This window comes from Leptodactylus fuscus, chromosome 1 (genome assembly GCF_031893055.1).
Source record: "Leptodactylus fuscus isolate aLepFus1 chromosome 1, aLepFus1.hap2, whole genome shotgun sequence".
Lineage (NCBI taxonomy): Eukaryota > Metazoa > Chordata > Amphibia > Anura > Leptodactylidae > Leptodactylus > Leptodactylus fuscus.
Window position 1 is genome coordinate 83,705,785 of NC_134265.1, and position 23,338 is coordinate 83,729,122.

The window sequence follows — 23,338 nt, forward strand, 5'->3', positions numbered from 1 at the left end:
AAAATACACCAAAAATTCTTTAGGCTCTAGCTACACATTGCAGAAAAAAAATCAGCAGCGGAAAAAAAATTATTTTCATAAACAATTGTGTTTTTGAAAATCACATCATGTCAATTCTACTTACCGTATATACTCAAGTATAAGCCGACCCGAATATAAGCCGAGGCCCCTAATTTTACCACAAAAAAACTGGGAAAACTTATTGACTCGAGTATAAGCCAATGGGGGGGGGGGGGGGTTGGGAGGAATGCAGCAGCTACTGTAAAATTTCAAAAATTAAAATGGTCGGAGTTTTTGGGTGCAGTAGATGCTGGGAAAGGGGAGGGGGTGTTTTGGTTGTCTCTCTGCCCCTTCCCTGAGCTTGAGGACTGTTTTTCTTCCCCCACTTGGAATTCAGCCTGGCTAAATATAGGGTATCTGCAGTGCTCCTATTAACCCCTTCCCGACGGAACAGGAGCACTGCAGATATTCAGTAGCCCGGGCACTTTCAGACACAGGGATACCTAATGTGTATGTGTTTCACAGTCATTTTCTACTTTTGTATGTATTCTAGGGAAAGGGATTAAGAACCTTTATTTTATTTTTATTTTATTTTTTTTAATTTTGCACTATTTTATGGGAGATTCTATACATTGATATTGTGGCTGGTCATAGACTCCCCCCCACCCTCCTAAAAAAAAAAAAAAAAAAAAATTCAGCACAAAAACTGGGCTGAAAAATTCGGCTTATACTCGAGTATATACGGTACGTAAATGGAGTACACACAAACATTAAATCAGAATGAAAACCCCATTTTAGAAAATAAAAGATGCTAAAATGTATTAATACTTTTAAAACACCATAAAACAAGATAATACAGTAAAAAAGCTAAAGTACCAGGCAACTGGTGGTGTGCACCTGGGTCTGTGTCTTACATCTCTAAGGGTACATTCACACGGAGGAAAATAGTGTGGAGTTTTGTCTGGAATCCGCGTCAGATTCAGAGCTCAAAAAAGCCACCCATTGAAGTCAATGGGAGGCTTTTTTTCAGTGCTGAAATTCCACACCAAATTCCTCACCATTTTCCTCCCTGTGAATGGACCTTAACATGGGGATTAGAGATGAGCGAGTACTGTTCGGATCAGCCGATCCGAACTGCACGCTCGCATAGAAATGAATGGACGTAGCCGGCACGCGGGGGGTTAAGCGGCTGGCCGACGTCAAAGCGGAAGTACCAGGTGCATCCATTCATTTCTATGGAGCGTGCTGTTCGGATCGGTTGATCCGAACAGTACTCGCTCATCTCTAATGGGGATGCATACTTATACCAACTTGATAGCTAGAAGCCTGTTCATGATACACTGATCTCTGGTCCTATACCACTAGGAGCAGCACTTTAGTGAATGTTGTTGGGGCAGTACTTAATCCTCTAACATATTACTGGGTTTCATTGGGATATTTCTATCTATTCTTTCTTGTGATAGGTTATTTGTGTTATCATTAAATAATTAAATTATGTATCCTGAATATATTTATTGTCTTATTATGATGTAGATTGTGTGGTTAATGACTGTCTGTTTATGTGTGTATCCCATAGCATTACTATTACAGACCGTTGTAGCTAATACTATTATTATCAGGCTCATTTTTGGTGGATTCCACTTGCCTGGCACTTTAGCTTTCTTACTGTATTATCTTCTCTTCTCGTATTTTAAAAGTATTAATAAAGTTTATCATTTTTTATTTTCTAAAATGGTGTACCTCTGGTTTAATGTTTGTGGATTGCTTTCCTTATATTCTGTGAGGTACGCATCTTTGGTAGGGTACGAATGATTGTTCCCCTAACCCCATCTATTAGAGATGTAACATGCAGGGTTGGGTCAACTCTTTGGCCATGTTTTTTGTGTTTTGTATATTTACGTAAATGGAGGAAAACTGTGAAATCACAATGAAAAATGCTGCAGAAAAAAACACAAGCGCATAACTAAATAATAAATAATTGTATTCCCCATAATATGATAATTCTGAAGTATCTTTTTGTAAAAATCTGAATTGTGCCCTTCCTTCTTAATTCTTAATAGAAATATATAAAGAAATTTACAAATGGGCTTTACCAGTTAGTGACGCATCTCTACACAATATCACACTGTCCAATCAGTGATGACAGTATCAAACTGCGTAGGAACTCACCCTATGCTGGGCCAGATATTATAAATACCAGAGCCCGGGGAAATGTATAGGGCTTTTGGTTGTGGATTTTACTGCAACTCATCACTGCTATTTGTTCCCAATCTGCTTTAGAACATTCTTTTACTCCTGATGAACCCACAAACTTGGAAAGAAACGCGTTGAGGAACTGAGGGATTTCTCAGCTGAGTTACTGAATTAGTAAATCATTTCATAAATGCTTTTATTTAGTAAGAAATAAAACGGTTACACATTCCTCTTAGGATACATTTAGATTTTCTTTTTGAAATGGACAATATCAGACAGGATAGCATAACAGCCATAACAGAGACACTTTAAGTTGCTATGTTATAAGACAGGGTATTTAACTATGCTTTGTAAAGGTCCACTGGCTATCGTCTGCCATCAGGTGAGGGTCTGATCTGAGCATGTCCAGTTGCCAGGTTCAGACCAGACAAATTAGGAAAAACATTTCAGAATAATTTAAATTTCTTTTGCGGTCAAAAGGAGTCAAGAGGTCAATGTCACAAACTAGTAAGGAGGTACAAATGAGCTTTATACTGTTTGGGAGGCATTAAGGAGCATTATACCAAAATCCAATTAAAATAAGACCTGCAATAGATAACAAATAGAGATGAGCGAACAGTGTTCTATCGAACTCATGTTCGATCGGATATTAGGCTGTTCGGCATGTTCGAATCGAATCGAACACCGCGTGGTAAAGTGCGCCATTACTCGATTCCCCTCCCACCTTCCCTGGCGCCTTTTTTGCTCCAATAACAGCGCTGGGTAGGTGGGACAGGAACTACGACACCGGTGACGTTGAAAAAAGTAGGCAAAACCCATTGGCTGCCGAAAACATGTGACCTCTAATTTAAAAGAACAGCGACGCCCAGCTTCGCGTCATTCTGAGCTTGCAATTCACCGAGGACGGAGGTTTCCGTCCAGCTAGCTAGGGCTTAGATTCTGGGTAGGCAGGGACAGGCTAGGATAGGAAGGAGAAGACAACCAACAGCTCTTGTAAGAGCTAAATTCCAGGGAGAAGCTTGTCAGTGTAACGTGGCACTGACGGGCTCAATCGCCGCAACCCAGCTTTCCCAGGATCCTGAATGGAATACACTGTCAGTGTATTCCCGTATACCCGATATATACCCCGATACCCGTTCCAACGGTGTGCCCCCCCACCTTCACCCCAGAAATACCCTGCAAGTCCCCTAGCAATAGAATTGGGGCTATATACACCCACAATTTTTACTACTGGTATACAGTGCCATTGTCTGACTGGGAATTCAAAGAATATATTGGGAATACAAATACCCTCATTTCTTGCTACTGCCATATAGTGCCAGTTTCTGACTGGTAATTCAAAGAATATATTGGGGTTACGTGCACCCACAATTTTTACTACTGGTATACAGTGCCATTGTCTGACTGGGAATTCAAAGAATATATTGGGAATACAAATACCCTCATTTCTTGCTACTGCCATATAGTGCCAGTGTCTGACTGGGAATTCAAAGAATATATTGGGGTTACGTGCACCCACAATTTTTACTACTGGTATACAGTGCCATTGTCTGACTGGGAATTCAAAGAGTATATTGGGAATACAAATACCCTCATTTCTTGCTACTGCCATATAGTGCCAGTTTCTGACTGGGAATTCAAAGAATATATTGGGGTTACGTGCACCCACAATTTTTACTACTGGTATACAGTGCCATTGTCTGACTGGGAATTCAAAGAATATATTGGGGTTATAAATACCCTCATTTCTTGCTACTGCCATATAGTGCCAGTTTCTGACTGGTAATTCAAAGAATATATTGGGGTTACGTGCACCCACAATTTTTACTACTGGTATACAGTGCCATTGTCTGACTGGGAATTCAAAGAATATATTGGGAATACAAATACCCTCATTTCTTGCTACTGCCATATAGTGCCAGTGTCTGACTGGGAATTCAAAGAATATATTGGGGTTACGTGCACCCACAATTTTTACTACTGGTATACAGTGCCATTGTCTGACTGGGAATTCAAAGAGTATATTGGGAATACAAATACCCTCATTTCTTGCTACTGCCATATAGTGCCAGTTTCTGACTGGGAATTCAAAGAATATATTGGGGTTACGTGCACCCACAATTTTTACTACTGGTATACAGTGCCATTGTCTGACTGGGAATTCAAAGAATATATTGGGGTTATAAATACCCTCATTTCTTGCTACTGCCATATAGTGCCAGTTTCTGACTGGTAATTCAAAGAATATATTGGGGTTACGTGCACCCACAATTTTTACTACTGGTATACAGTGCCATTGTCTGACTGGGAATTCAAAGAGTATATTGGGAATACAAATACCCTCATTTCTTGCTACTGCCATATAGTGCCAGTTTCTGACTGGGAATTCAAAGAATATATTGGGGTTACGTGCACCCACAATTTTTACTACTGGTATACAGTGCCATTGTCTGACTGGGAATTCAAAGAATATATTGGGGTTATAAATACCCTCATTTCTTGCTACTGCCATATAGTGCCAGTTTCTGACTGGGAATTCAAAGAATATATTGGGGTTACGTGCACCCACAATTTTTACTACTGGTATACAGTGCCATTGTCTGACTGGGAATTCAAAGAGTATATTGGGAATACAAATACCCTCATTTCTTGCTACTGCCATATAGTGCCAGTTTCTGACTGGGAATTCAAAGAATATATTGGGGTTACGTGCACCCACAATTTTTACTACTGGTATACAGTGCCATTGTCTGACTGGGAATTCAAAGAATATATTGGGGTTATAAATACCCTCATTTCTTGCTACTGCCATATAGTGCCAGTTTCTGACTGGTAATTCAAAGAATATATTGGGGTTACGTGCACCCACAATTTTTACTACTGGTATACAGTGCCATTGTCTGACTGGGAATTCAAAGAGTATATTGGGAATACAAATACCCTCATTTCTTGCTACTGCCATATAGTGCCAGTTTCTGACTGGGAATTCAAAGAATATATTGGGGTTACGTGCACCCACAATTTTTACTACTGGTATACAGTGCCATTGTCTGACTGGGAATTCAAAGAATATATTGGGGTTATAAATACCCTCATTTCTTGCTACTGCCATATAGTGCCAGTTTCTGACTGGTAATTCAAAGAATATATTGGGGTTACGTGCACCCACAATTTTTACTACTGGTATACAGTGCCATTGTCTGACTGGGAATTCAAAGAATATATTGGGGTTATAAATACCCTCATTTCTTGCTACTGCCATATAGTGCCAGTTTCTGACTGGTAATTCAAAGAATATATTGGGGTTACGTGCACCCACAATTTTTACTACTGGTATACAGTGCCATTGTCTGACTGGGAATTCAAAGAGTATATTGGGAATACAAATACCCTCATTTCTTGCTACTGCCATATAGTGCCAGTTTCTGACTGGGAATTCAAAGAATATATTGGGGTTACGTGCACCCACAATTTTTACTACTGGTATACAGTGCCATTGTCTGACTGGGAATTCAAAGAATATATTGGGGTTATAAATACCCTCATTTCTTGCTACTGCCATATAGTGCCAGTTTCTGACTGGTAATTCAAAGAATATATTGGGGTTACGTGCACCCACAATTTTTACTACTGGTATACAGTGCCATTGTCTGACTGGGAATTCAAAGAGTATATTGGGAATACAAATACCCTCATTTCTTGCTACTGCCATATAGTGCCAGTTTCTGACTGGGAATTCAAAGAATATATTGGGGTTACGTGCACCCACAATTTTTACTACTGGTATACAGTGCCATTGTCTGACTGGGAATTCAAAGAATATATTGGGGTTATAAATACCCTCATTTCTTGCTACTGCCATATAGTGCCAGTTTCTGACTGGTAATTCAAAGAATATATTGGGGTTACGTGCACCCACAATTTTTACTACTGGTATACAGTGCCATTGTCTGACTGGGAATTCAAAGAGTATATTGGGAATACAAATACCCTCATTTCTTGCTACTGCCATATAGTGCCAGTTTCTGACTGGGAATTCAAAGAATATATTGGGGTTACGTGCACCCACAATTTTTACTACTGGTATACAGTGCCATTGTCTGACTGGGAATTCAAAGAGTATATTGGGAATACAAATACCCTCATTTCTTGCTACTGCCATATAGTGCCAGTTTCTGACTGGGAATTCAAAGAATATATTGGGGTTACGTGCACCCACAATTTTTACTACTGGTATACAGTGCCATTGTCTGACTGGGAATTCAAAGAATATATTGGGGTTATAAATACCCTCATTTCTTGCTACTGCCATATAGTGCCAGTTTCTGACTGGGAATTCAAAGAATATATTGGGGTTACGTGCACCCACAATTTTTACTACTGGTATACAGTGCCATTGTCTGACTGGGAATTCAAAGAGTATATTGGGAATACAAATACCCTCATTTCTTGCTACTGCCATATAGTGCCAGTTTCTGACTGGGAATTCAAAGAATATATTGGGGTTACGTGCACCCACAATTTTTACTACTGGTATACAGTGCCAATTTCTAACTAGGAATTCAAAATGCGCAAGGCTCCCGGAAAGGGACGTGGATGAGGCCGTGGGCGAGGTCGGGGGAATGGTTCTGGGGAGCAAGGTAGCAGTGAAGCCACAGGGCGTCCCGTGCCTACTCCTGTGGGGCAGCAAGCATTGCGCCACTCCACAGTGCCAGGGTTGCTTGCCACATTAACTAAACTGCAGGGTACAAACCTTAGTAGGCCCGAGAACCAGGAACAGGTCTTGCAATGGCTGTCAGAGAACGCTTACAGCACATTGTCCAGCAGCCAGTCAGACTCTGCCTCCTCTCCTCCTATTACCCAACAGTCTTGTCTTCCTTCCTCCCAAAATTCCGAAGCTTTACAGAACAATAACCCAAACTGTCCCTGCTCCCCAGAGCTGTTCTCCGCTCCTTTCATTGTCCCTCAACCTGCCTCTCCACGTCACGATTCCACGAACCTAACAGAGGAGCATCTGTATCCAGATGCTCAAACACTAGAGTCTCCTCCATCTCCGTTCGATTTGGTGGTGGATGACCAGCAACCCACCCTCATCGACGATGATGTGACGCATCTGCCGTCAGGGCATCCAGTTGACCGGCGCATTGTGCGGGAGGAGGAGATGAGACAGGAGTTGGAAGAGGAAGTGGTGGATGATGAGGACACTGACCCGACCTGGACAGGGGGGATGTCAAGCGGGGAAAGTAGTGTGGATGTTGAGGCAGGTGCAGCACCAAAAAGGGTAGCTAGAGGCAGAGGCAGAGGTCAGCAGCTTAGGCGAAGCCAGGCCACACCCGGAATCTCCCAAGATGTTCCAGTTCGTACCCAGCCCCGAAAAACTCCCACCTCGAGGGCACGTTTCTCGAAGGTGTGGAGTTTTTTCAAGGAATGCGCCGAGGACAGATATAGTGTTGTCTGCACAATTTGCCTCTCGAAATTGATTAGGGGCTCTGAGAAGAGCAACCTGTCCACCACTTCAATGCGCCGTCATTTGGAATCCAAGCACTGGAATCAGTGGCAGGCAGCAACGGCAGGACAAAGGCCGCCTGCCGTTCACGCCACTGCCACTGCCTCTGCCTCTGCCTCTGCCACTGCCACTGCTGACTGTGCTGGCGATGCACTCCAGAGGACGAGCCAGGACACCACTTCATCTGCCTCCGCCACTTTGTTGACTTCTACCTCATCCTCCCCTGGTCCTGTCTTATCTCCTTCTCCTGCACCATCAAAGGCACCATCAGGCGTTTCTTTACAACAACCCACCATCTCTCAGACATTGGAGCGGCGGCAGAAATACACTGCTAACCACCCACACGCGCAAGCCTTGAACGCCAACATCGCTAAACTGCTGGCCCAGGAGATGTTGGCGTTCCGGCTTGTTGAAACTCCCGCCTTCCTGGACCTGATGGCAACTGCGGCACCTCGCTATGCCGTCCCTAGCCGTCACTACTTCTCCCGGTGTGCCGTCCCCGCCTTGCACCAGCACGTGTCACTCAACATCAGGCGGGCCCTTAGTTCCGCGCTTTGCACAAAGGTCCACTTGACCACCGACGCGTGGACAAGTGCATGCGGACAGGGACGCTACATTTCACTGACGGCACACTGGGTGAATGTAGTTGAGGCTGGGACTGCTTCCCAAACTGGCCCGGTGTACCTCGTCTCCCCGCCTAACATTCCTGGCAGGGACACGAGAAGAACACCCCCCTCCTCCTCCTCCTCTACCGCCTCCTCCTCCGCCACCGCCTCCTCCTCCGCCACCGCCTCCTCCTCCGCTGTTAGATTGACCCCAGCTACGAGTTGGAAACGTTGCAGCACTGGCGTTGGTAGACGTCAGCAGGCTGTGCTGAAGCTGATCAGCTTGGGGGACAGACAGCACACTGCCTCCGAGGTGAGGGATGCCCTCCTCGATGAGACGGCAATATGGTTTGAGCCGCTGCACCTGGGCCCAGGCATGGTCGTTTGTGATAACGGCCGGAACCTGGTAGCAGCTCTGGAGCTTGTCGGACTCCAACATGTTCCATGCCTGGCCCACGTCTTCAACCTAGTGGTGCAACGTTTCCTAAAGAGCTACCCCAATGTTCCAGAGCTACTGGTGAAAGTGCGGCGCATGTGCGCCCACTTTCGCAAGTCGACAGTAGCCGCTGCTAGCTTAAAATCTCTCCAGCAACGCCTGCATGTGCCACAACACCGGCTTTTGTGCGACGTCCCCACACGCTGGAACTCAACGTTTCAGATGTTGAATAGAGTGGTTGAGCAGCAGAGACCTTTGATGGAATACCAGCTACAAAACCCTAGGGTGCCACAAAGTCAGCTGCCTCAGTTTCACATCCATGAGTGGCCATGGATGAGAGACCTTTGTGACATCCTACGGGTCTTTGAGGAGTCCACAAGGAGGGTGAGCTCTGAGGATGCGATGGTGAGCCTTACAATCCCGCTCTTGTGTGTTCTGAGAGAATCCCTGATTGACATCAGGGATAACTCAGATCACACAGAGGAGTTAGGGATAGCATCCGATCCGTCACAGCTGGAGAGTAGGTCCACACATCTGTCCGCTTCACTGCGTTTAATGGAGGAGGAGGAGGAGGAGGAGGAGGAAGAAGAGTTGTCCGATGATGTGATGGTGATACAGGAGGCTTCCGGGCAACTTCGAATCGTCCCATTGTTGCAGCGCGGATGGGTAGACATGGAGGATGAGGAGGAAATGGAGATTGAACTTTCCGGTGGGGCCAGAGGAGTCATGCCAACTAACACTGTGGCAGACATGGCTGAGTTCATGTTGGGGTGCTTTACAACCGACAAGCGTATTGTCAAAATCATGGAGGACAACCAGTACTGGATCTTTGCTATCCTTGACCCCCGGTATAAAAACAACATCTCGTCTTTTATTCCGGTAGAGGGGAGGGCCAATCGCATCAATGCTTGCCACAGGCAATTGGTGCAGAATATGATGGAGATGTTTCCAGCATGTGACGTTGGCGGCAGGGAGGGCAGTTCCTCCAGTAGGCAACCAAGTTCTCACCGGTCCACACAAACGAGGGGCACACTGTCTAAGGTCTGGGACACCTTGATGGCACCCCCTCGCCAAAGTGCCGCCACGGAGGGTCCTAGTGTCACCAGGCGTGAGAAGTATAGGCGCATGTTGCGGGAATACCTTTCCGACCACAGCCCTGTCCTCTCCGACCCCTCTGCGCCCTACACGTATTGGGTGTCGAAGTTGGACCTGTGGCTTGAACTTGCCCTATATGCCTTGGAGGTGCTGTCCTGTCCTGCCGCCAGCGTCCTATCTGAGAGGGTGTTCAGTGCAGCCGGTGGCATCATCACTGACAAGCGCACCCGTCTGTCAGCTGAGAGTGCCGACCGGCTCACTTTGATAAAAATGAACCACCACTGGGTAGAGCCGTCATTTTTGTGCCCACCTGTGTAAAGCACCCCAACATGAAACTCCATGTCTGTACTCAACCTCTCCAATTCCTCCGCATCCTCATACTCATCCACCATAAGCGTTGCACAATTCTGCTAATACTAGGCTCCCTCCACCCTGATTTCCCCCAACTCTGCTGGTTAGAGGCTCCCTCCACCCTGATTTCCACCAACTCTGCTGGTTAGAGGCTCCCTCCACCATGAATTTGCCCAAACTGGGCTGTTTAGAGGCTCCCTCCACCATGAATTGGTCCAAACTGGGGTTTTTAGAGGCTCCCTCCACCATGAATTGGTCCAAACTGGGCTGGTTAGAGGCTCCCTCCACCATGAATTTCCCAAAACTTGGCTGTTTAGAGGCTCCCTCCACCATGAATTTGCCCAAACTGGGCTGTTTAGAGGCTCCCTCCACCATGAATTGGTCCAAACTGGGCTGGTTAGAGGCTCCCTCCACCATGAATTTCCCAAAACTTGGCTGTTTAGAGGCTCCCTCCACCATTAATTGGTCCAAACTGGGCTGGTTAGAGGCTCCCTCCACCATGAATTTGCCCAAACTGGGGTGGTTAGAGGCTCCCTCCACCATTAATTGGTCCAAACTGGGCTGGTTAGAGGCTCCCTCCACCATGAATTTCCCAAAACTTGGCTGTTTAGAGGCTCCCTCCACCATTAATTGGTCCAAACTGGGCTGGTTAGAGGCTCCCTCCACCATGAATTTGCCCAAACTGGGCTGTTTAGAGGCTCCCTCCACCATTAATTGGTCCAAACTGGGCTGGTTAGAGGCTCCCTCCACCATGAATTTGCCCAAACTGGGCTGTTTAGAGGCTCCCTCCACCATGAATTGGTCCAAACTGGGGTGGTTAGAGGCTCCCTCCACCATGAATTGGTCCAAACTGGGGTGGTTAGAGGCTCCCTCCACCATTAATTGGTCCAAACTGGGCTGGTTAGAGGCTCCCTCCACAATTAATTGGTCCAAACTGGGCTAATTAGAGGCTCCCTCCACCATGAATTGGTCCAAACTGGGTTTTTTAGAGGCTCCCTCCACCATTAATTGGTCCAAACTGGGCTGGTTAGAGGCTCCCTCCACAATTAATTGGTCCAAACTGGGCTAATTAGAGGCTCCCTCCACCATGAATTGGTCCAAACTGGGTTTTTTAGAGGCTCCCTCCACCATGAATTTGCCCAAACTGGGCTGTTTAGAGGCTCCCTCCACCATGAATTGGTCCAAACTGGGCTGGTTAGAGGCTCCCTCCACCATGAATTTCCCAAAACTTGGCTGTTTAGAGGCTCCCTCCACCATTAATTGGTCCAAACTGGGCTGGTTAGAGGCTCCCTCCACCATGAATTTGCCCAAACTGGGGTGGTTAGAGGCTCCCTCCACCATTAATTGGTCCAAACTGGGCTGGTTAGAGGCTCCCTCCACAATTAATTGGTCCAAACTGGGCTAATTAGAGGCTCCCTCCACCATGAATTGGTCCAAACTGGGTTTTTTAGAGGCTCCCTCCACCATGAATTTTCCAAAACTTGGCTGTTTAGAGGCTCCCTCCACCATGAATTGGTCCAAACTGGGCTGGTTAGAGGCTCCCTCCACCATGAATTTCCCAAAACTTGGCTGTTTAGAGGCTCCCTCCACCATTAATTGGTCCAAACTGGGCTGGTTAGAGGCTCCCTCCACCATGAATTTGCCCAAACTGGGCTGTTTAGAGGCTCCCTCCACCATGAATTGGTCCAAACTGGGCTGGTTAGAGGCTCCCTCCACCATGAATTTCCCAAAACTTGGCTGTTTAGAGGCTCCCTCCACCATTAATTGGTCCAAACTGGGCTGGTTAGAGGCTCCCTCCACCATGAATTGGTCCAAACTGGGGTGGTTAGAGGCTCCCTCCACCATTAATTGGTCCAAACTGGGCTGGTTAGAGGCTCCCTCCACAATTAATTGGTCCAAACTGGGCTAATTAGAGGCTCCCTCCACCATGAATTGGTCCAAACTGGGCTGGTTAGAGGCTCCCTCCACCATGAATTTCCCAAAACTTGGCTGTTTAGAGGCTCCCTCCACCATTAATTGGTCCAAACTGGGCTGGTTAGAGGCTCCCTCCACCATTAATTGGTCCAAACTGGGCTGGTTAGAGGCTCCCTCCACCATTAATTGGTCCAAACTGGGCTGGTTAGAGGCTCCCTCCACCATGAATTTGCCCAAACTGGGCTGGTTAGAGGCTCCCTCCACCATGAATTTCCCAAAACTTGGCTGTTTAGAGGCTCCCTCCACCATTAATTGGTCCAAACTGGGCTGGTTAGAGGCTCCCTCCACCATGAATTTGCCCAAACTGGGGTGGTTAGAGGCTCCCTCCACCATTAATTGGTCCAAACTGGGCTGGTTAGAGGCTCCCTCCACAATTAATTGGTCCAAACTGGGCTAATTAGAGGCTCCCTCCACCATGAATTGGTCCAAACTGGGTTTTTTAGAGGCTCCCTCCACCATGAATTTGCCCAAACTGGGCTGTTTAGAGGCTCCCTCCACCATGAATTGGTCCAAACTGGGCTGGTTAGAGGCTCCCTCCACCATGAATTTCCCAAAACTTGGCTGTTTAGAGGCTCCCTCCACCATTAATTGGTCCAAACTGGGCTGGTTAGAGGCTCCCTCCACCATTAATTGGTCCAAACTGGGCTGGTTAGAGGCTCCCTCCACCATTAATTGGTCCAAACTGGGCTGGTTAGAGGCTCCCTCCACCATTAATTGGTCCAAACTGGGCTGTTTAGAGGCTCCCTCCACCATTAATTGGTCCAAACTGGGCTGGTTAGAGGCTCCCTCCACCATGAATTTGCCCAAACTGGGCTGTTTAGAGGCTCCCTCCACCATGAATTGGTCCAAACTGGGCTGGTTAGAGGCTCCCTCCACTATGAATTTCCCAAAACTTGGCTGTTTAGAGGCTCCCTCCACCATTAATTGGTCCAAACTGGGGTGGTTAGAGGCTCCCTCCACCATGAATTGGTCCAAACTGGGGTTTTTAGAGGCTCCCTCCACCATGAATTGGTCCAAACTGGGGTTTTTAGAGTCTCCCTCCACCATGAATTGGTCCAAACTGGGGTTTTTAGAGTCTCCCTCCACCATGAATTGGTCCAAACTGGGGTTTTTAGAGGCTCCCTCCACCATGAATTTGCCCAAACTCTGCTGGTTAGAGGCTCAATCCACCCTGATTTTCAAAACAAATGTTGGTGCCAACCTCAACTTACTACAAGGGCCAAATTCACTGCTGGTGACAAGCTCTCCTCACTGCAAGTGCCAAATACACGTTTCAAGGTGTTTTCCTACTGTCAGAGAGGTGGTATTGAGTGTGTAAAGTGTGTAGTTGTTAGGCTGTGATGTTGGGGTAATAGAGGGTCTTTGGTGTGTTAGATGCCCCCAGACATGCTTCCCCTGCTGTCCCAGTGTCATTCCAGAGGTGTTGGCATCATTTCCTGGGGTGTCATAGTGGACTTGGTGACCCTCCAGACACGGATTTGGGTTTCCCCCTTAACGAGTATCTGTTCCCCATAGACTATAATGGGGTTCGAAACCCGTTCGAACACACGAACATTGAGCGGCTGTTCGAATCGAATTTCGAACCTCGAACATTTTAGTGTTCGCTCATCTCTAATAACAAACACTGGCATGTCTTACATATTACTTATACTTGTTGTCCCCCTGTGAAGAAAGTTAGGCAATGCACAGGAAATTGCAAGTACATTCAATATGTAAGACATGCCAGCTTCTGTTGTTTATTGCACATACACAGGCCAGCAAACATATTCATGACATTGCCAGGCAGTTTGCGCATGCGCAATAGGGTCATGAACGCCAGCGATCGGCTCATGAACGCTTTTGCGCATGCCCTGTGCTGCACTGAAGGAGGTTTCAGCAGGAAAAAAGCACTGCTGAAACCTGAGCTCTGCTACACCAGAGCTGTAGCAGAGCTGAAAGTGCGCTGAGCTCTGCTACACCAGAGATGTAGCAGAGCTGGCCGTGCGCTGAGCTCTGCTACACCAGAGATGCATCTCTGGATGTAGCAGTGCTCAGCGCACACTCAGCTCTACTACATCTCTGGTGTAGCAGAGCTCAGCGCATGGAAAGCTCTGCTACATCTCCGTCTCAGTCTGTTTGCCTCGTGGTATTCGACTGTATTCGATCGAATATATCAATTTGATCGAACGCCGTTCGCTCATCTCTAGTCAGTAACAACATAGCAGATTTTAAAAAATCTCATTTACACACTGCAGAAAAAAAAAGCATGGAAATTGATCTGTGGTGTGTGAGGATCTTAAATCTGCTCCATGTAAATTCTTTCGGTGGATTTTCATTTGGATATCACTTTATACAATGAAATCTGCAAATGATTTTTGTGGATGTACACTATACTGCAATGTAATGGCTAAACCTAAACAGAATACAAAGACACTTTATAAGTTTTAGAATAGCTTATTTCTTAGCATTGAGAGTATAGTCTAACACTTGGCTATCCCCTGGCCGCAGGTGTATTATAATGTATGTATTTTAATAGTGCCGTGCAGCATACACATAAATGAAACAGACAACTTGGAACAAAGATTCTGAAAGATAGACTTTAAACTTTGTTGACCCAAAAATAGAATTTGTCTGTAACAAATGAACTTGTTATAATCTCCAAACCCCGAACACTTAACAGATTTCAGCTGTGTTCATGCAGCATTTTTGGCATTAGTAAAGTGACATGTTTACTGTGTACACCAGCTCTGTTTGCAGAGAACTGGCCTGGACCACACTTGCTGAATTCATCCACTAGATCTGACTCAGAATTACACTGCAGTTCATTTAAGGGAATATGAATACAAAATACAGACTGTTCCCCCATAAAAGAATGTTACTAATATCCATAAACAAGAACAATAATGGAAATCTGCACTAGCCTTATTAGAGAATTGGGGAAATTCAGCATGATTTTATGCTTAAGGCTAAGGCGCCACATTTGGCGCAGCCAAAAAGAAAAAAATGCAATGGAAACAGAGTTTTCCCATGTCGACTTTCTGTCTCTGTTATACCTTCATGGAAAACGCTGTAGTTTTTGCAGTGGTGTTTAAGTTGTGGCCAAATTGCTGAATTTTTGCAATGTGAGGCCTTAGGATAAATGACCTAATCTTTAAGGTTGAGGTCTCACATCACAGAAACACGTTTTCTTGTTGTGGATTTTGCTGCTTTTATTTTTTTAGCTAAAATCTAGAGTGGTTTGAAAAGGAATGAAGCATATAAAGTAAGCTTTTAGATGTTTCTGATAAATCCATCCCTGACTATGGCTCAAAAAAAACCACAGTAAAAACTGCAACAAAATACACTGCGTTTCCACAATGTGTACTTCAGCCTAAACTGGTTTTCCCACAAACATAACCATATATAAATCTGTGGACATTCAAAAATATTTTTGTAAATAAAAGTAATTGCCAGTGTTTTTAAGATTTTCTCCAACCATCTTATCCTTGGTTCATATCTGCGTTTGGTAATCCGTTCAGGGAGTCCACATGTGGACCCCCCGAACGGACTACCGAATGCATTTGCAAGCGGTGTGCAGTGAAAGCACACGGACCCCTTAGACTATAATGGGGTCTGTGTGCTTTCCGCGCGCTGCCCACATGAATCATGCAGACTTTAAAGTAGATTGTGAAGTACTTTCCAGTCCGCATGTTCCATGCGGAGATCTTGCGACAAGCACACGGACCCCATTATAGTCTATGGAGTCCGTGTGCTTTCACTGCACACCGCTTGCAAATGTGTTCGATAGTCTGTTGGGGGGGGTCCCCATGCGGACTCCCCGAATGGATTACCAACGCAGATGTGAACGAGGCCTTAGTGGTGACGGTCACTTTTCAGTTGCCATTGGATGTGATCATAAATGCAGGAACATTCTATGGCCTGAGACTTGTCATAAACCCAGCCATGATTTTCTTATTGTGTACAGGTTATCAGGCAGGGACACAACATGTATGTGAATGATTTATATTTGAAAATCCTGTAAGGGAAAGACCCCATATTATGGAAATGCAGTGTTTTTTGTTGCAGACTTTTTTCAGAAACCCATTAATCATTTTTTTTATTGTGGCCGGGTTATCTTCTCATGCATGTAGTGTCCCTGCCTGATACTCGGTGCCGCAGGATCCACATTTATGCCAAGAATAAAATTTCCAAACTCTGTGCTGTAGTTGCAGTGAATGGAGAATGCCTCGCACATCCATGGCTCTATCTGTTTACTTCTATAGGACTTCCAAAATAGGCGACAAGCAATACACATAAAAAGTCCTAAATGAGAATTCCCTCTTTTGCTTTTAATTGTTGTAGAACCATTTTGTAGTAGTATTGCAAATTATTATTGTCAATAGATATGTCTTACCTTCACATTTTTGTGTTGTTTCACTCTGCTTATGACCAATAGGGCACTTGCATTCATAAGACCCATCTGTATTAATGCAGTTTCCTCCTTGGCAGAGTCCTGGGATTGCTTGGCATTCATCAATATCTGGAAAGTTTGAGAATACATTTTTGCTTTAGAAAATTACATACTAACACTTTATAATAGAGAAATAACAATAATGAAAAAGCCACAAAAAGATAAATTATTATTAAGTTGTTGTTGCAAGACTTTGGCCACTGTACACACATTATAGAGATATGAATAATGACCATTTAATGTTATTTATTACAACATAGTACACATACAGTGGTGGTGAAAGATAGAACACTTTAGATGAATACTAGATTGATCTCATAGGAAAAAGTGAAGGAGAAAGGTCATCACGAATAGTGAGATGTAAGTATTTGGCAAGTATAAAAGTTACACAAAGTTTTACTGTGCAGCCAATCTAGATCTCCGAATAAACAGATCCCTATGGTCTAGTGGAATTCAACTAATCACCACATACATAAAACACATATCCAGCTTTACAAAGCACATACAGGAACAATTACCAATATGACCAGTGACTTTTCACACAGTAAAGCTGGATTCACACCAGTGCTTGCAGTCCGTTTGGGGATTCCGTCCCCGAATCCGTATGAAAAATGTGGAAGAGCACAAGGATACAGACATTTGCTGTACCACTGATAACCTATACCAAGCTACCCAGGGAACCATAGATGTGTTGCTGACAATGACCAGGCCTAATTTACAAGTCTGTAATTGGTGGATGAGAGTTTTCTGAGTAATTCACATACTTCAAGCATATACATTGTTTCTAATGGGAACATACAAATAAGAACAAAAAAAAAAAAAAAAGACATGCATATTTTGGTTCATTTTGGAGACCATGGTACTCCATTTAAATCTTTGGGTTTGTGAAAATAATGGACAGATCACAAATCACACGGTGAGTTGAGTTAATGTCAAAGAGCTCAATTTTTGTCTCATCTGACCAATCTGGATGATTCTGAGAGTGATTGGGAGAAGGTGCTGTGGTCAGATAAGACATAAATTGAGCTCTTTGGCATTCACTCAACTCACCGTGTTTGGAGGAAAAGAAATGCTGACCATGACCCAAAGAACACCGTCCCCACTGTCATGGAGGCGGAAACATTATGTGTTGGGGTGTTTCTCTGCTAAGGACACAGGACTACTTCACTGCATCATTGCGAGAATGGATGGAGCCATGTATAATCCTGAGTGACAACCTCCTTCCCTCCGCCAGGACATTAAAATTGGATTGTGGCTGGGCAAGACAATGACCCAAAACATACAGCCAAGGCAACAAAGGAGTGGCTCAAAAAGAAGCGCATTAAGGTCATGGAGTGGCTTAGCCAGTCTCCAGACCTTAATCCCATAGAAAACTTATGGAGGGAGCTGAAGCTCTGAATTGCCAAGCGACAGCCTCAAAATCTTAATGATTTAGAGATGATCTGCAAAGAGGAGGGACCAAAATTCCTCCTGACATGTGCGCAAACCTCAATACCAACTACAAAAAAACATCTGACTGCTGTGCGCGCCAACAAGGATTTTGCCACCAAGTATTAAGTCTTGTTTGCCAGAGGGATCAAATACTTATTTCTGTATGCAAAATGCTAATAAATTAATAAAATCTATACAATGTGATTTTCTGGATTTAATTTTTGATATTCTATCTCTCACTGTTAACATTAACCTACCCTTAAAATTATAGACTGTTCATATCTTTGCCAGTGAGCAAACTTACAATATCAGCAAGGGATCAAATACTTATTTCCTTCACTGTATATACAGTATGTATATTTAGAAAGGACCAGCGCCAAAACCAGTGTACGCGAGACCACATGGATTGCCAATCCAAATATTGTACAGGTAGGTAACAGCACTACACATTCTTGTGTCAGGTGAATAAAAAGTGCATATCATGGGATGTTTCGTAAGGCATTTGTCTGAACTGTGCTCTACATACAGTACATATCTCTTACCACAAAGGATCAGTGTGCAGAAAATAATGTCAAGAATCATTATAATTATAAAAATGCACAAAGGGTTGATATTATCAGGTACTTTTTTGGAACTAGTGGAACAATATGCTTAAATTGCAAGATGTAAATAACAGCAACAAAAAATAAAAATTGCCCAGATTCTTTGTTGTCCTCTAAAAACATATACTGTACCTATTATGTTCACTTAAATGGGTTACACTAGGTTCCCACCTGTGTTCGTGTTTCTGTTCGTGGGATCCACTTGAGGACTCCACAAACGGAAACCCGACCCGCTTAAAAAAAAACGGTTAGCCGTGGAAAGCTGCAGACCCCATAGACTATAACGAGGTCTGCCAGGTTTCCACCCAAAAAAGGCAGAAAAATGTGAAGAAAAAAAGTCCTGCTTGCTTTCCACATTGTTTAAGCAGATTCAGGGGCGGAAACCCTAAGCGGAGATCTAGCCTTAACCTGCATACGATATGTATCATGTATCCATAGGATATTGTAGGTAATATGTGATAGATGTATACTCCACTGCTCCACACAGGCACTGGCAGAGATTACTGTGAATAGATATGGGATAACCATTATAAGTATGGCATATTCCTATCTGTTATAGCAAATAGATAGACATGGTTGGTATGAAATAAGGCTTTCAAGATTACCAGCAAATCCTTATCATCTTTCTGTGTATAAATATCCTTAAATCTTTTGTACAAAAAAACATGTGCTGAACTTGGCTTTCCTACATGAAAGAAGGCTTTTGGATTCTTCTGTGTACTTTTTCATCTTGCACTAAGTGAAAACATCGACTGACTGTTACAATATGCTGAAAAAGCAACAACTACTGTATGAAGAAATTCTTTTGGAAGAAAGCGTTACTTACAATCACAACTTCAGACTTGAAGTCATATGACTGCTCCATCTCCAAACTTTAACATAAGTAGCAAAGCTTTTCTCTGTCATTACTGAACCAATGATGCTATCTCCATGTTATATAGAAAAGTATCACTACATCTACATCTATAGTATATATAGTAGGATAGCTAAAATTATTTTTTATCCGTGTATTCATGATTTACAGATTTCCTACAACATACATATCTTATAACACAATTATATATGGAAAATTAATACAAATGAATAAATGTATAACTCCAAATCATTAAAACACTAATCCCACAAGCGAACCTCCAATTATAAAAAAAACTTTTCAGAAATTAATAGTACAGATGAATATTAGAAACTTTGGTAATATATCTTATTTAAGAAATATTTTTCCACTTGTTAGGCTGCTTTCCTTCACTCAGTCAGTTTATTTGTGTAGAATCCATCTCCATACTCAGCCCAAATGTCTATAGAGAGGGGAGGGCGGACATTTTCTGCAGTGGTCTTTTCTTGAAGATACAACTGTTTCGAAAACAACTCTCTCATTCACAGTGTAGCACAATTTAAAGAGGACCTCTCATGTCCTTGGGCACATGCAGTTTTAAATACCACTAGAAAGCCGACAGTGTGCTATTCCCATTATGTTCCCCGCTAAGCGTCATCGCTGGGCGGTAAGGAACGCCCCCTCACAGTATAGAGCTATGGACGAGTACAGTCAGGAGGGGCATTCCCAGCTAGACTGTCAGGGAAGCCCTTTTGACAGTGAAGAGCTATCAGTAAATGCACTAATAACTCTTCCACCGGGGCACATAATGGGACAGCCGACAGGGCACTAAATTCAGAGCAATGTCTGCTTTCTGGCGGTATATAACACTGCATGTGCCCAAGGACATGAAACGTCCTCTTTAACAACTGCATTTTTTGTCTGTCTTTTCAGCAACCTTCTCCTTGGTAAGATTTTTAGGATTTGAGGAAGCCTACAGCTACAGAAGATCTGTGGTTAGTTTTTCAAGATGTTTGGAAGAAACTCCCTGCTGAGTACCTTCAAATACTGGGGCACATTTATTGACTATCATATTAAATGCCAGTTTTTAGAAAACTGCCCAACTAACACAGGGACAAGGAGACTTATGAAGAGGTTGTGTCCTCTTCATAAATATATTGGACATCCCAGCACCTGAATGGAAATATATGTCAGGTAGGGACTGGTGTAGATTTTCATTCTAAATCAAACAAAAAAACTGGTGTGAGTTCTAATAAATCAGTTGAGCAATTTCCACCTGCTCTATCCATGTGCGCATAATATGGTGGGTGAGGCATGGATTGGAGGCTTATTGCACACATTTGGCACAAGAAAGGGCCTTGCGCCAAACGTTTGTCTCAATATGATCCCTCTACTCCCAATAACTGATGTAGTGGGAATTATGAATTCTCCCCACTGTGTGAAGGTGTACCTAGAAGATTTGCTGCTGTTTTAGTTTAAAAAAATATTTACTGAAATACAACATCAAGAGGAAACATTGGAAGGAAAAAAGACAATCAAAGTAACCATTACAAAAGTACAAAATAACATAAAAATAACGTGTAAGAGCTGTATAGCCGCCGGGGGTAGCATGAAGAAAAGCAGGGTAAAAGGCTACCAAGACTAACATAGGAAAGATGTGGGAAAGGGGTATTGAGCTATAGTGAAAATGGGTAAGAGGTGGATGGGGATTGGATCATACCAGAGAGAGAGGAAGTGAGAGGGACACTCAGTCCAATGTGACAAAGCTGAAAACAATATGGCAAGCCTAGTGTACTAGACCTATTTACCCAAGGAGCCCAGACTTTATCAAAAAGTGAGCGAGTATCCAAAACAGTGGCATTCATCTTTTCATGGAGCATGACAGTGTCTATGCACTAGATAACATCAGATAGCGAGTGAAATGGTTTCCTTCAATTGAAACAATATGGATCATTGGTGCTGTTTTAAATGCAAAGTCACGCCAGATTCTCAGTTTTACTTGTAATATGAGACAAATACTGTATGACTTAGGGGGCGTTCACACTACCGTCTGTGTCCGACAGGTGGTGTCCGCTCCTAGTGTCCGTTCAAAATCTCATACGGACATTAGGAGTGGACATTAGCTGTGTCCGTGACACTTGTCATTCATTTAAATGGCGATCGGGTGCGTTCTTTTGCACTCCGTGCCCTTCCTTCACTGTCCGCTTGTAAAGATGTCCGACTTTTCAAGCGGACAGAAAAAACCTACATGTTGGGGTTTTCTGTCCGCTTGAAAAGTCAGACATCTTTACAAGCGGACAGTGAAGGAAGGGCAAGGAGTGCAAAAGAACGCACCCGATCGCCATTTAAATGAATGACAAGTGTCACGGACACAGCTAGTGTCCGCTCCTAATGTCTGTGCAAGATTTTGAATGGACACTAGGAGCAGACACTACCTGTCAGACACAGACGGTAGTGTGAACGCCCCCTAGGAGGGGATGACAGGATGAAGATCACAGATAAGTATATTATTTTTTGTACATTTTCTATTTTCTATTGTAGTGTTTGTACTTTTGTTTGAGTAATAATAAGTTTCAGATGTTATATTAGGGGATTTTGATGGGTAGAAACACCTTCAAGCTCCATTAGCCAGAGTGGAGAATCCAACTTATAATTGTCTAAGGTTTCTTTTCCTGTGATTTGCGTTACAATGTTTTCAACAGTTTACAACCAATAATGTAAAAGCACAACTGTCTATTATTGGGGGCTGTTTAGGAGTAGAAGGAGGTGCCCAGATCAATGACTTCAAAGTTAATCACCAGGGTTAGTGGTTTAGTGGCAGCACGTGCAAACAGATTCATCTTAGTCATAATGGCATGTTTATTAAATACTGTATAATGACTTCATATGTTATATATTATACAATAGGAATATTCATTTGACTTTAATTATCGTAACTAATGGAAGGCCAGTTTTTGTCATTTTAAAGGAGAATAAAGGCTCTTGCCAAATGTAATGTCACTGGGGAATAGTTATTTATGTCTGTTATAGCCTTTGACCAGTCCACCCCCTGCTTGTTGCTTTATCACTTAGTTATGCCTTTGTTCTCTGTTGTAATATACTGACTATGTTCAAAATAAACATGTAAAATACAGAAATCTCAGCAGATCTGACTGTAGCGCAGCTTTAATAATTACTCAATCACACTCAGCATTTTGGGCACAAAACATAAGTTGTGCCTGTAGCTACTAAAATAATTCTCTAGTGTCAATATGGTGAAAGTAAGGAGGCATGTCCGCACATGATTATCTGCTCCTGGACTCTGGTCATATTGTGTTGGCACTGTTAGGGTTAACCGTTGCGTGCTTTGTGATTGACAGCTGAGCCAGTCTGGGCCGGGTCTGGACTTCTTATAAACAGGTCATCAGCTCACACATGTTTGCTGGCTATTGTGTCTTTGCTAAGCGGTTACTATTCTTTTGGATTTCAATTTCGTACTGTTTGTCTCACTGGTTTGACCTTGGCTTGCTCACTCTGCTCTGTTTTGTTTTGTCTTGTTCTGTGTAACACCTATCCAGAGAAGGGACTGTCACCAAGTTGCCCTGCTACCGTCTAGGGTAGTTGAGGCAAGTAGGCAGGGACAGGCGTTGGGTCAAGTTTAGAACTCACTGTCTCTGTCATTCTCTTGCTTACTGGTTTTAGCAGCAGCCACTGGGCAATTGCTCAACAGACAATTCAATAACAATTGTATTGCTTTGCAGTCTAAGTGACAATGATGTCCTTTACACTAATAGTTTTCCCTATTCATATAATAAAGAATATTACTCTAGCAATAGCTTATCTTCCATAAAAACATAGGATCAAGGATGTTGAAATTTAACATGCCCAATCACTCTTTAACCCAA

At 43.6% G+C, this 23,338-nt stretch overlaps 1 protein-coding gene across 1 annotated transcript in view; it reads right to left on the minus strand.

Annotated features, from left to right (window-relative positions):
* Positions 1 to 23,338, minus strand: part of FBN2 (fibrillin 2) — a 213,084-nt gene that overhangs the window by 146,539 nt on the left and 43,207 nt on the right. The window contains exon 7 of the mRNA XM_075272282.1: positions 16,533 to 16,658. Coding sequence (XP_075128383.1) covers positions 16,533 to 16,658 — 126 coding nt within the window. The remainder of the gene's footprint in view (positions 1 to 16,532; positions 16,659 to 23,338) is intronic.